Source organism: Erpetoichthys calabaricus, chromosome 4 (assembly GCF_900747795.2).
Source record: "Erpetoichthys calabaricus chromosome 4, fErpCal1.3, whole genome shotgun sequence".
Classification (NCBI taxonomy): domain Eukaryota; kingdom Metazoa; phylum Chordata; class Cladistia; order Polypteriformes; family Polypteridae; genus Erpetoichthys; species Erpetoichthys calabaricus.
In genome coordinates this window covers 278,760,349-278,774,328 of record NC_041397.2, presented here as the reverse complement: position 1 = coordinate 278,774,328, position 13,980 = coordinate 278,760,349, and the positions used below count along the sequence as shown (strand labels likewise).

Sequence of the window (13,980 nt, the reverse complement as noted above, 5' to 3'; positions counted from 1 at the left end):
CTGACACGATTCCTGGTCCCAGCACATGAAAAGCACCCTCATAGCATGATGCTGTATCATATTTCACAGTAAGTATGGTGTTTGAGGCATGGGCAGTTTTAGTTTTATGCCACACATACTTCTTTGAAGCCTGGCCAGAAAGTTCTATTTTGGTCTCATCTTACCAGAAAACCACCTCCCACATGTTAACTGGGTTTTTCTCATGTTTTGTAGAAAATTTCGTAGAAATATGCTTTTATGTGGACAATGGTTTCTTTCTTGCTACCCTCCTGTAAAGGTCTGTTTGATAGGGAGTTCTTGAAAACTGTGGACCATTGCCCCTCACCCCAGTTTCAGCCAAAGAGCACTGCAGACTTCTGAGAGTGACAGTCTTGTTCTGAGGTTTAGTTTTGAGGGACTGCTTGTTCTGGTAAAAGTCTGGGTGCGATGATGAAACTTCCACTTTCTGATGACTGATCCAACAGTGATTAACAGGACATTCAAACTCTTCAGTATTTTTGTAGCTATTTCCTGCCTTGTGCATTTCAATGACTTTGTTTCTCACATCAGTAGAATGCTCCTTTATGTTCATTTTTGCAGTGATTGAATAACAAAGGTTACAGCCCTTACAAAGGGTGCTTTTCATATCCAGGGAGATAAAGGACTCAGAAGTAGTACCTAATTATGTTTAACTATGGTCAAATGACTGTCACCTTTTTGTCTTTTGTAATTAATTTGTGATCTGAGTATACCTGGCACTTCCAAAGCACAGATGTTTGAATACTTATGCAAACATCAACTTTTGAGTTTTTCTTCTTCAAATAAATATTTACAGAAAATGGTTTATTTTGACTTTGGAAATGTATTGTTACAGCATAAGAGTTCACATTAAAAATAATGAATGGATGAATATGTGTACAAATCTTTTGTCATGGTAGAATATTATAAGGATTTTCAAAGGGATTGAATACTTTTGCACATCACTGTATATAGACTCACACACACACACACACACACACAATTTTATTATATGTTATAATTCAACAAATGAATCATTTACTTCAACAAGTACGAAAATACTTCTGGTATGTTAGTGTAGTTTTCTGTTGGACTATCTCTGGTATCTTTACATCACCTTCAACTGGTATGAAGTGGTAAACAACAAAATAAAGCTTAATAAGCAAAATAATATACTCACCATTCATGATCCATGGCATTTCATACATGATCATTTTTGCTGTAAGAGAGATAAACTTGTATATGTAAGCAGCCACTAATCAGTAAGAGCAGTCATGAAATACACAGACTGCAAAAAGATCAACGTTAGGTAAACTGAAAAAACTTACAGAATTTACAACAAAACATTTTATTAAGCTCTGTAAATTAATTCATTTTTTAGCATCCACTTTTGCATTATACCATGACTATATAATCCGATAATTTCCTGCTGTCATGAAATAATGAAAACAGAATGAAATGCTAGTCCTACTCTGGGTGTGATTTGATAATGATACTCTAAAATCAATCATGTCTAACATATTTTGAAAGGTCCTGGCACCAAATTGGTCACTTGGGTGAACATTAAATTTTTACCTTCTGGATCATAACTCTCTCTCCCTCCATTTTTCTAGTGCCTTGTCCAATGGCATACAGAGCCCTTCATTTCACAATCACATGCACACCTGCATTCGTGCTGCCTGTGTAAATTTTCTTTTCCTTTTTGGAAAAAACACTGTCTTTAGTTCATTTCTTTTGTCAATCGTTACTCCCTGGCAGCTTATTACAGTGTAATGTGACATTAAAAAAAAAAAACAAACAAAACATATAAAACACACAAAATATAAGATTGTAAATATGGACACAGAAAGTGCCACTGGAAACTGCAGTAGCAGTTTCATGTAGCCATATTGTCATGCAAATGTAACAGAAACCTTGACATCTTTTATAACGTAACTGGAAATGATATCAGAACAATTTAGATATTAGTTAACCAAATGACTAGAGTAAATTGTTGGCTGTTTCTTAGTCTCTTCTTTTTCTTAACAAATTTGTTTATGCTTTTTTAGTTATGGATGACCATTGTAATTGCTCTGCAGTTTGAACAAACCTTTCATCCCCCTACTTCTTATAAAAAAAAAAAAGAAGTAATAGTTTTCTGTTAGGAAGACACTGTTCCTGCCTTTCACACAACAACAACATCAAAGAGCCAAAAAGCCCACATCTAAGGCTAATGATTTATTATTTTTTTAAATTCTACAGTGATTTAAGGCATAGAAATGGACCAAACCCCAATCAAAGCTTCCAGCATTGCTGTCTCTGAGAAGGGCACATTATTGAAATTACTATTTCCACCTGACAATACCCCCCACAGCTGAGGTCTCTGTTTCCCCACCCTTACCAAGAACTACTGGGGTGATGCCAAGCCTACTCTTTGTAAGTCATCAAATGATTAATTAGAAGCTCATTGACATTATTCAAAAGGTTATTGCTCTTAGCCTTAACAAACCTCCCCAAAACAGGAACGCTATGTTAACTCTCAATCAAATCCAGAGATCATGCTGGTATCTTTGCACCAAAAAAAAACTTCACAGGTTTTCTTATTGTTGATTCCCATAAAGAGATTCTTGGGCTGACAGGCAACCTATTGGCCACAGCATTCTGTAATACTAGAACTAGAACTAGATCAATTCAGAATACATTGCTTAAGTTATCTCAAATAGCGGCATCAACAAGTTGTTCCAATTTGAATATTCCAGATCCATTTAGTACAGACATTACAGGTCTAAACAAGCAGCTCAACACCCTCTTATTACCAGAGTGTCCAGAACATATGGCCTCAGATCAGTTGACAGAACTGCTGTGGCAAATTACAATGTTTACATAGTTATCACTCAAAACAAAAGTTTGTATAATTTCAGCTATGCAACTGTTGACAGACACACATCATATTAAGAAAACAGTAACCCAAAATAATTACAGTATAAAATTTCAGTTAACCAACAAAAATCTCCATTAGACAATTAAATAAGAAATTGCTAATTTTTTTTAACACCAACACCTTCTGCAAAATTGCTCTCCTACTTAGAAAAAAAAATGTACATTAAACATTGCTATGCTCAGTAAATATATGATCGATTTTTCTCCTGTTCCATTATTTCATGTGTCCACCTAGCACTTCAATTCCTGTATTTTGGGAAAATGTTGTTTCTTATTTTTTTAATTTAATTCCTCTCTCTATTATTCTGTATCTACTGTATAAAAAACAATAAAGTAGGCACCCCTGGGTCCAGATCTGAGAGGGACACACTCCTCAGGCAGAAGGGAAAGTATACCTGCATGAGAAGCCTGCTATAAAGCAGCTCAGTAATCACCGTGTGTTTTTAGAAACAGCACTACAAACACGTCTCCCAGCTTCTAAAAGTTTATCGTCCTGGATGAATGGCTGCTGGTAAGCCTGTGATGTGGACCCTGGGTTTGGGTTGGCTAATGGAGTCAGGAGAGTGTGTGGCATGCGGGTTGCCTCTGAGTCCAGGTGAGCATGGTGAGGTGGAGTTGGGTGGCATGTGTGAGTCTTTATACAGTTTCACTTTCTTGCCTAGGCAATGCTGGATAAAGTCAGTTAGCTATTGTTAAAAGTGAAATACAATTTTAATTTAGTGTTTAGAAAAGTATCTGAATTTTCATACAGCTGGTGGTAAAGTTTTGTTAGCAAAATTAGGCTGATCTTGCTAAAATGCCATTTACATCTAGATTTTCTGTTTCAAAACCCCCTTTTGACCTTCGGACTAAGACAGTACTTGACTGAAACAATAATCAAAACAAAACTTCTTCCTCTATTGTAATGCCTCTAGGTTATTTTTTTCCCTTTTTTAGTGCATGCTTAAATGTTGGTGTTTTGAAATGCGTAACTACACAACTGAACAACACATTAACCTTTATCTTAATTGTGCAAGGAAGAATTGTAATGGTGTATTTTTCTAAACATCTAAATAAACACATGACATCAACAAAAAATCTTTGCAGCAGAAAATTTCATTGTTACTAAACATCGAGAAAAAAATAAAATTATTACTAAGACAAGTTAAATACTTACAAAGGAATTTTGGATAATAAACCTTGAAACAACTGATGATGTATTTTACAAAATCCATATCCTAAAAAAGAAAAGAAAAAAAACAACTTTGCATTAATAAAGGAAAGAAAATCTTGTTTCTTCATATTTTCTAAAAAAACTACTCATAAAGGTCTACTACAAAGAGATGACATAGAACAAATATTTAAATTATAAGGGATTATAAGAGGAGTTTTTCCAACAATACATTAAAGCATTTTTCACATCAAAATGCAAGTATTATGCCAGCGATGAAATGCATGCAAAATGCCGATAATGAGTGGAGGTCACATTGGAACAAATGTCACATATTTTATCTATACACAATTAATTTACATATTTAAACTCTCAATGTCAAAATTGCATCAAACTTTCATATTATGTTTAAGCAAAACCTAGATTAACCAGCAAATGAGAAAGCAAAAGGATTCCAGCTTGAATTATACAGTATTTCTTTCAATTGCCGACTTTGTTTACTCTGCAAAAGGAGCCTAACTTTTTTGACCCCTTGGCAGGCTATACTTTGTGAGCCATTATCTACAAAATTAAACAGACTCCACAATGGAAAAAAAAAGATATTGCAGTTAAAGCATAAACTCAGTATGTTTAAAACTCATTAATTGTAGCCTTAAAAGCAAATTATATGTTTATTGCTTTACTGAAATACTCAGCACATACCAAACCTTAAGTGGACTTGTATATGGAAGACACTTTTTAATTACTTGAACAGCAGTGTAATATGACTTAATGCATGCACTTTTTTTTTTTACTTAAAATTTATGGATTTTGTTTATTGTAATGCACCTTGGTTCCCACTATTCAGTAGTTTTCTCTTCACAATAAAGATATTGGACATTACTGTCATAATTAAATCTTCAAAAGAATACATTTCTCTTCACTTAAATAGACACAGATTAATACCAATTAATAGTTGTACACAGCCTTTTGAGTGTGTAGGCAGGCACAGGTTCAGATTCATCATTTAATTTATGGATGGAATTATGGACATCACAGGCCTGATCACAAATAGTGCCAAGGGTGCAAAGTATTCATCCCCCTCTGCACTTGTCCAGTTTTGTCACATTAAAATGGATTTTCATTTAGATTTTGTATAATATTATATATATATATATATATATATATATATATCTATCTATTATAAAAAAAAAATCTTGGTGGAAGGGAGACCAGGGAGACGAGACATGATCTTCTTGGAAGACACTTAAAAGACCCGGGAGATGACAGAGATTGGTCACGGAGCGTCTCGCGGGGACCTTAAACATGAGACTTGGTGCCAAGAGATTACAATTTGACGTCCCGTGAGAGACACTTTAACGTCACGCGAGACAAGGCAATGAGACAACATTTAAAACAAGTTCACGGACATCTAACCAAGCAGTTGTTGGAATGCTTTTGGTAGTCAGACATCATGTGCTCCCAGCTCTTAAAACAACGACAAGCAACAAGCAGAACATGCAGCTTGCCAGCAGCAGCAATTGGAAGCCAGCAGATGATCCGACTGCAACTCCTTAGCGTGTGTTCAACTGCACCCCCCTTCACAACGCGAGCGGCAGAGACACGAAGCGGCAAAAGGACAGCTGCTATACAGGCTTTTAAATGATCAACGTGCAACAGACATAACAGGCACCTCGCCAGCAGCAGCAAGACAACATGATCCGACTGCATCTTCTTCATGTGCATTCAGCCACACCCCCTTCACAACGTGAGCAGAGTTATACGTCCTACGAAAAAGAGATTTAACCACACCCGGGGCTGGAAATAAAGGACAAGTATTGTTTTTACAAAAGTTTTAAAGTAAAAGTGAAAATAATGCATATGTAACAATTCACATTGTATATCCGGTAAACCAAACCCAGGGGTAGGCGAGCAAAGAGAGCAGGGGGCAGAGCCCCCCTAGTGTGTGTGTGTGTGTGTGTATATATTATAATTATATACACATATATATATACAGTATAAATATTGTCACACACGTGCGCATGGGAAACAGCTGAAGGGCCTAAACACTAGTAATTCTACGCCAGGCCAGGGGGCGACAGAGTGTATGGACTCTCTCTCTCAGTCCCTCACAGACCTTTCCCGGGAAATCCCGCCTGTTGCCGGCCCCAAGGATGACGTCACTTCCGGGCACGAGGACGCCACTCCCAGTTCCTGCAGCGATGACGTAATTTCCCTTCCAGGCCTTTAAAATTGCAATCTTGCCTCAGTACAGGCAGTTCTGTTCTGGACTCTGAAACTTAGCACATCGTGCTACTAAAAAAGCAATTTTGCAGCTGAGAAAATATTATATGGGTCGCTACCCCAACTCTTTATGATGTCTCCGACTCCTTCTTGTTGTAGTGGCGTAGCCAGCATGATGAGGCTTTCCCAGAAGAAACCGGGAAGGAACCATGGATATACTCAGGTAGGAGAGTACCGGGGCCGTGTTTCCGGGTGGGGGGCACGCTCAGCGATCCGGAGCGACATGGTGCAGGCTTCGCTCCCACCAAGGGAAAACGAGCCCCTAGTCCTACACAGGGAGAATGTGAGAGGAGACCCACCGACGTGGGCTGGTTCCTGGGTGAAAACGAAAAGGGCTTATTATGTTCTCTCAGAGGAGAGGACTGAGCCGCCCGTTGGGACCAAGGTCCCAGAGACATATGGGCTATCCCCAGACCAGCAAGTAAAAGACTTTCAAACTTGGGAATATGATCCGGAGAGATCAACCCGGGAGCAAGCTTATGCTCTCTGGGAGCTAGTGGCTCAATGGCTGAAGCCATTTGAATTAAACATCATACAAATTGTGCAGCAGGTGGCATGCTTTATTCTAATTAAAGGTCCTCCCAATAATTTTGCCCAGCAGGTCTGGGGAGACTTTCATTCCCTGGAAGAATTAATAACACAAGTAAGAACTAAGCCAGCCTCACAATCTGAGAGCAAAACGGTCCTCTAGTGGACTCCATAGGGATTATGTCCCACTGTATAAATCCCTTCCATATAAGCCAAAGCCTGTCCCGATGTCCCCGGGGCGCAGGCTGGGACGTTCGCGGAGGAATGCGGGTGGAAGGGGGAGGACAGTTATGTGCACTTACGAACCCCCTGGCTACTGGTCATACGGGAGTAGTAATTATACATGGATTTTGAGTTACAGCCCTTCTAGACTCCGGCAGCAGCATTTCTATTGTTGATTGCCGTTACGTATTACCGCGACAGTGGACGAGAAAAAAGACCAGTATCCGGTGCATACACGGGGAAACACGTGTATATAAAACCGCCCTGTGTGTTTTAAGCTATGAAGGGTTAGTAAAAAAGTTCTCTGTGGCAGTCCACCCACGCCCACCTTCTCCTGTGACCTAGGGCGGTACTGGTCTGACAGTAAATGCGGGGTGCTGATAACTACTCCCCTTAACCCTGTAGGCCTAGTCATGGAAGGGGCTAACCCGACTCAGGCTGTTTCCATGCCGTGTAACCAGCCGGAGGAGAGAGGTACGGAGAGCTGCGAGGAGGACGGGGAGGCTCCTGGGCCGTCGCACTTAAACATGTCATCAACCCGGGCCTCGACGAGTCAGGAGGACTTCCCGCCCCTTGAGGTCATACTGGACCCCCTCTCTGAAATGCATTTGCAATTCAAAAAACACCAGCGTCTTTCAAGAGGGAGCAACGGAATGACGACTCTCTGAAGTTTGCAAAAAATGCAGTTGTGCTTGTCAATGGCCAACGCACTCATCAGCCAATGCCACACGACCCTCACTTTGTACTAGACAACGATCTGTTATATCGAATAGCTGAACATGAGGGCGAGGTGCGGAAGTTGTTGCTAATCCAACGAACCTACCGGCGGCAGGTTTGTGAGTTGGCACACGTCCACCTCCTGGGAGGCCATTTAGACACTGAAAAGACTTTAGAGCGGATTAAGCTCCGATTTTATTGGCCAGGAATTAATGAGGAGGTTTGCCGTTTTTGCATTTCTTGTCCAGAATGTCAATTATGGCAAATTCCTAGGAGGGACCGCGCTCCTCTTGTTCCCCTCCTCCGGATTGATGTTCCCTTTGAGCACATTGGGGTCAATATAGTCGGACCTCTGGAGCCCTCAGCCCGAGGACATAAATATATAATATATTAGTCCTCGTGGATTATGCTACCCGATATCCAGAGGCAGTTCTGCTGCGCTCTGCCACTACTAAAGCTATCGCACGGGAACTAGTGGGGGTATTTGCACGTGTCGGGATCCCTAAAGAAGTACTTACGGACCAAGGGACGCCCTTTACCTCGGCGACGTTCAAGGAAACGGCCAAGTTACTTAAAATAAAACACTTAAAGACCGCGGTATATCATCCTCAAACTGACGGTCTTGTTGAGATGTTCAATCAGACTCTCAAGCAAATGCTGCGCGAGGTGGTCAGCAGGGACGGGAGGAACTGGGATCAGCTCCACTCCCTCATGCTCTTTCCTTATCGGGAAGTCCCACAAGCCTCTATGGGGTTCTCCCCTTTTGAATTGTTATATGGACGACAACCCCAAGGACTACTGGATGTTTTAAAAGAAGGATGGGAAGGAGAGGCTCTTCCCTCTATCAATATATTAGACTATATCACGCGATCAATTTGGAAAAATCCGACCTATTTTAAAAAGTCACATGGAAGAGGTGCAAGCAGCACAGGCCCACTATTATGATCGTGGCATGGCCCTCTGGGAGTTCCAAATGGGAGATCGGGTCATGGTATTGGTCCCTACCTCGCATTCTAAGTTACTTGTCCACTGGCAAGGCCCGTATGAAGTTAAGGAGAGGAAAGGGCTCGTCGATTATTTGGTGAAACAACCCAATCGTCGGCCGAGCGAGTGGGTATATCATGTCAACTTGCAGAAGCCGTGGAAGGAGAGGGATTACGATCACTCCTCTGCTCAGCCCCACTCTTTCTTTGCTCAGAACGACAGCCTTAACTTCGGTCCCAAGTTGAATGCTAAACAGAGACGGGAGCATGAGACAGCGATCTTGTCAGTTCCGGAGGTAGTGAATGAGCAACCCGGAAGGACCTCTCTGATTGCCCACGACAGTGACAGAACCTGGAGTTGTCGAACAAGAACACCCATATCGTCTTCCCGAAGTAAAGAAGGCAGAGGTGGAGCTTGATATCAAGTGCATGCTGGATCTAGGTGTGATTGAGGAAAGTTATAGTCCCTGGTCCTGTCCAATTGTCTTGGTCAATAAGCCTGACGGGAGTTGGAGGTTTTGCAACGACTTCCGTCGACTGAATCGTCTCCCAGTTTGACGACCTATCCAATGGCTTGCGTGGACTACCTCCTTGAGAGGCTTGGACAAGCGAAATTTTTGACCACACTTCACATGATGAAGGGGTACTGGCAGGTTCCTTTAACGAACTCCGCCAAGGTTAAGACCGTGTTTAGCACCCCTAGTGGGCACTGGCAGTACCGGGTCCTCCCATTCGGATTACAACTTTCCAGTGTCTGGTGGACAAAGTGCTCCGGCCTCATAACGCGTTTAGTGCTGCTTATTTGGACGACGCTGTCATCTATTCCAGCACGTGGAAGGACCACGTGCGGCAGGTGGAAACGGTATTGTGGATGCAGGGTGAAGCCGGGCTTCGAATTAATCCAAAGAAGTATTACTTTGGATTAAAAGAAGCTAAATATTTGGGCTACCTGGTGGGTCGGGGTGCCATGAAGCCACAGTGCTCCAAAGTTAATGCCATATTAAACTTGCTCCGTCCGAATACCAAGTGGCAAGTGCAGGCTTTCCTCGGGTTAGCTGGGTACTACTGCCGGTTTGTACCCTGGTTTTCCGAGAGAGCAGCACCCTTGACAGACTTAACAAAGAAGAGGGCTCCAAACCACGTGGTATGGACTAACAAGACTGCCGCTGCATTTTGTGACCTAAAACAGGCTTTTACGTCAGCACCCATATTGAAAGCACCCAACTTGTTACTTCCTTTCATACTCCAGACGGACACAGGCCTGGGGGCCGTGCTGAGCCAAAGCGTCGATGGTGTTGAACACCACGTCATGTACCTGAGCCAGAAACTGCTGGATCGGGAGACTAGGTATGTGGCAGTGCAACCGGAGGCTCTTGCGATAAAATGGGTGATTACGCAGTAGAGGAACTACCTCTTGGGCCGTGAATTTACTCTGGTGACGGACCATGCACCTCTCCAGTGGATGGCCCTTTACAAGGAGTCTAATCCACGGGTCACTAGGTGGTTTCTTGACCTCCAACCATATAAGTTTTCGCTTGTTCACCATAAGGGTTCTCTCCATGCCAATGCTGATGCTCTCTCTCAAGTCCACGACCATTCGGATAGGTCCGCCGACCTGATGGGTCTGGGCTAAGGTGGGGGGGGGGGGGGGGGGCTTGTTACACACGTGCGCATTGGAAACAGCTGAAGGGCCTAAACACTAGTAATTCTACGCCAGGCCAGGGGGCGGCAGAGTGTACTGACTCTCTCCCTCAGTCCCTTGCAGACCTTTCCCGGGAAATCCCGCCTGTTGCCGGCCCCAAGGATGACATCACTTCCGGGCACAAGGACGCCACTCCCAGTTCCTGCACCAATGACGTCATTTCCCTTCCAGGCTTTTAAAAATGCCATCTTGCCTCAGTACAAGCAGTTCTGTTCTGGACTCTGACCTAAGCACATCGTGCTACTAAAAAGTAATTTTGCAGCTGAGAAATATATATTATATTATGTATATTATATATATATATATATATATATATATATATATATATATATATATATTATACACACACACACAATACAATTTATTTTTGTATAGCCCAAAAACTGCCCAAAAAAAACCCTTGTAGGGAAAAAATGGAAGAAACCTTGAGAAAGGCAGTTCAAAAAGAGACCCCTTTCCAGGTAGGTTGGGCATGTAGTGGGTGTCAAAAGAATGGGGTCAATACAATACAATATACAGAACAGAACAAATCCTCAATATAGTATAAAAAATAAAAAATGTACAAGTATGGAGCAGAATTTAACAGTAGATGATATCCCATAATATGATTTGGATTTGTTTAGAGTCCTGAAGACCTCAGCCATCAAGCTGCCTCCCCCATTTGGCCATTCCACAGCTGAGTCAGCGCTGGGCCAGCCAATCAGCCAATATACTATATAAACAAAACAAGTAAAAACTGAAAAGTTATGAATGCATATGTATTCACTCCCTCTGCTATGAAACCCCTAAATAAGATCTTCTCCAACCAATTAACTCTGGAAGTCACATAATTAGTCGATTTTGGTTCACCTGTGTGCAATCAAAGAGTCACATGATATGCCAAATGATGTCTGTATGAATAGACCTGTTCTGAAAGGCCACTGACTCTGCAACACCTAGACTAAACAAGCAACACGAAGACCAAGGAGCACTCCAAACAGATAAGAGACAAAGTTGTGGAGAAGTATAGATCAAGGTTGGGTTATAAAAAATATCCCAAACATTGAATATCACATAGAGCACCATTAAATCCATTATAACAAAACTGAAAGAAAATAAAAGACAAGAGAAGGCTACCCACAAAAACTCAGACTGGGCAAGGAGGATATTAATACATACAACAAAGACACCAAGGATAACACTGAAGTATCTGCAAAAATCCACAGCAGAGATGGGAGTATCTGTCCACAGGACCACTTTAAGTCATAACTCCACAGAGCAGGGCTTTATCAAAGAGCGGCCAGAAAAAAAGCCATTGATTTAAAAAAAAACAAAAAAAAAAACAAGTTTGGAGTTCGTCCAACAGCTTGTAGCTTTGGTCTGAATGGGTACATATATACAGTATATATAGTATATAATACCATCATTAAGTATTTAAGAGTATAGCTTTGCACACTGGTTAAGAGTCCTTGATGTCTATTCCTTCAGACAGACTTGCCTTAGATGATGCTAGATTTGGGGAATATGGTTGTTGATTTTCTTTTACATATTGTGTAATAGATTCTCTAGAAAGCAGATGCCTGTACTTTGACTGGACCACTTCATGACATTTCACCTTTTCGTAACATAAACTAATGTTGCTTTGGTGCTGTATTTGGTGGATTCTGAAAGACCAGACAAAATCACTTGCTTGTTTTATGGCACTGTGTTCTTTTTATCTTACATTCAACTCTAACATATTACCTAGACCCTGTTGATGAGAAGTATTCCCACAGCATATTTATCTATAGGAATTATACATCTTGGGGCAAGAGTAGTGTTAGGTTTGCTCCACATATAGCACTTGGAATATTGGCAAAAATTTCAAACTAGTTCTCCTAGGTCTACAAAACCTTCCCCAAATTTTGCTTGAAGACCCTCATTCTTTCTGGCAAACTCCAGACTGGCCCTAAAACAATTATTTGAGTAACAGACCCGTGTTAAAGATACTTCTTGATAAATCTGGCCAATGTTCTGTTACTCTGCTCTCAGCTACAGAGCTGAAGGTAATTGTGGAACTTGCATTCTTTTTTAGTCAGTGTCTGGACAGTCAGATGCATATTCCTCTTCTTGATTACTGGAGCAAAGGGGTTCAGAAGTCATGCCAAACAATTTGACATATTTTTGTAACCATTTTTGGTAATCTAATTATTATTAACTTATTTTAAACTTGTTCTTTTACACTTCCATTTTTACTATTGTGACTATTATTCTTTTGATCAGTAAGTGTGACAGGGTCTTCAGTGGTACAAAGACCAATAACAAATTAATGATATTCTTGTTTGTGCTATTTTACATGTGTAAACATGGGGCTACAAGAGTAAGGACAAATAAGGTATAATCTATGTATCTTACCTACCTACAAGACTCTGAAAATGCACACTATATTTTAGTTGTTTTACCTTTTTTTTTTTTTTTTTTTTGTATAATGCAGCCATATATCTGGTTTGGTAAGGTAATGGAAAATAACTTTTGTAAACGCTGAACCAGAATCTAGCTAACTATTAAATCGATGTGCAAGGGTAGAGGTGGTATCATCCATGCTGTCCTCAGCAAAGACGGATCAAAACTCACTTTGTCTGGGACATTTTTGGATCCAAATGAAAATGACGATAGCATTGGGTATTAAGGGGATGTACATAAAAAGAGTATTTTCAGATTCTCAAGTGATAACACTACAATTCATTGCTGGAAAAACTAAAGTACTAAAGCAGAGACCTGAAGAGTCTGTCAGTTCTTTATCTACATATGTAGTTGTTTTGGAAAAGGTTTGTAATTGCATACCCCTTTCACATACTGAAGAAGCCACTGTAAGAGTATAGGATTTTGGTCTGTCATTTGCTCCCATATATTTGTGGAGCAAGAGATTGCTTAGTATGCAAATCTTTTAGTCAAGCATTCAAGTCAAGTAACCCTAACCCTAATTTTTTAATGCAAGTTCCATAAACATCAACGGGGAAAAAGTCACCCATTTTTAAAAACGTAAAACTGAATTACCAAAATATTTGAAATTTACATTTTTACTACTAAAACATAACACACATAAATTTTAAATTTTGACTACTCAAATATACCATCATACTACTTTTACTGGTGAATAATACAATACCCAAACATTTTCAAGTAGGTCAAGATACAGTCATGGCTGAAATTATTGGCACCCCTGGAATTTTCCTTGAAAATGCACCATTTCTCCCAGAAAATTTTTGCAATTACAAATGTTTTGGTATACACACGTTTATTTCCTTTACGTGCACTGGACCAACACAAAAAAACAGAGAAAAAAAAAGCCAAATCGGGCATCATTTCACACAAAACTCAAAAACCGGGCTGGACAAAATTATTGGCACCCTCTACTTAATATTTGGTTGCATGCCCTTTGGAAAAAATAACTGAAATCAAGCGCTTCCTATAACCATCAACAAGCTTGTTACACCTCTCAACTGGAATTTCTGACCACT

The 13,980-nt window shown here is 40.6% G+C and overlaps 2 protein-coding genes across 3 annotated transcripts in view; one reads left to right on the top strand and one right to left on the bottom strand.

Moving 5' to 3' along the window:
- Positions 1-13,980, top strand: part of LOC114650919 (ankyrin repeat and SOCS box protein 9-like) — a 336,765-nt gene that overhangs the window by 148,885 nt on the left and 173,900 nt on the right. The window lies entirely within an intron of this gene.
- mospd2 (motile sperm domain containing 2) overlaps positions 1-13,980 on the bottom strand; it is a 111,200-nt gene that overhangs the window by 53,554 nt on the left and 43,666 nt on the right. For both annotated transcript variants that reach the window (XM_051927225.1, XM_051927226.1), the window contains exons 6-7: positions 4,073-4,133; positions 1,178-1,216 (exon numbers count right to left, since the gene is read on the bottom strand). In XM_051927225.1, the coding sequence (XP_051783185.1) occupies positions 1,178-1,216; positions 4,073-4,133 (100 nt within the window). The remainder of the gene's footprint in view (positions 1-1,177; positions 1,217-4,072; positions 4,134-13,980) is intronic.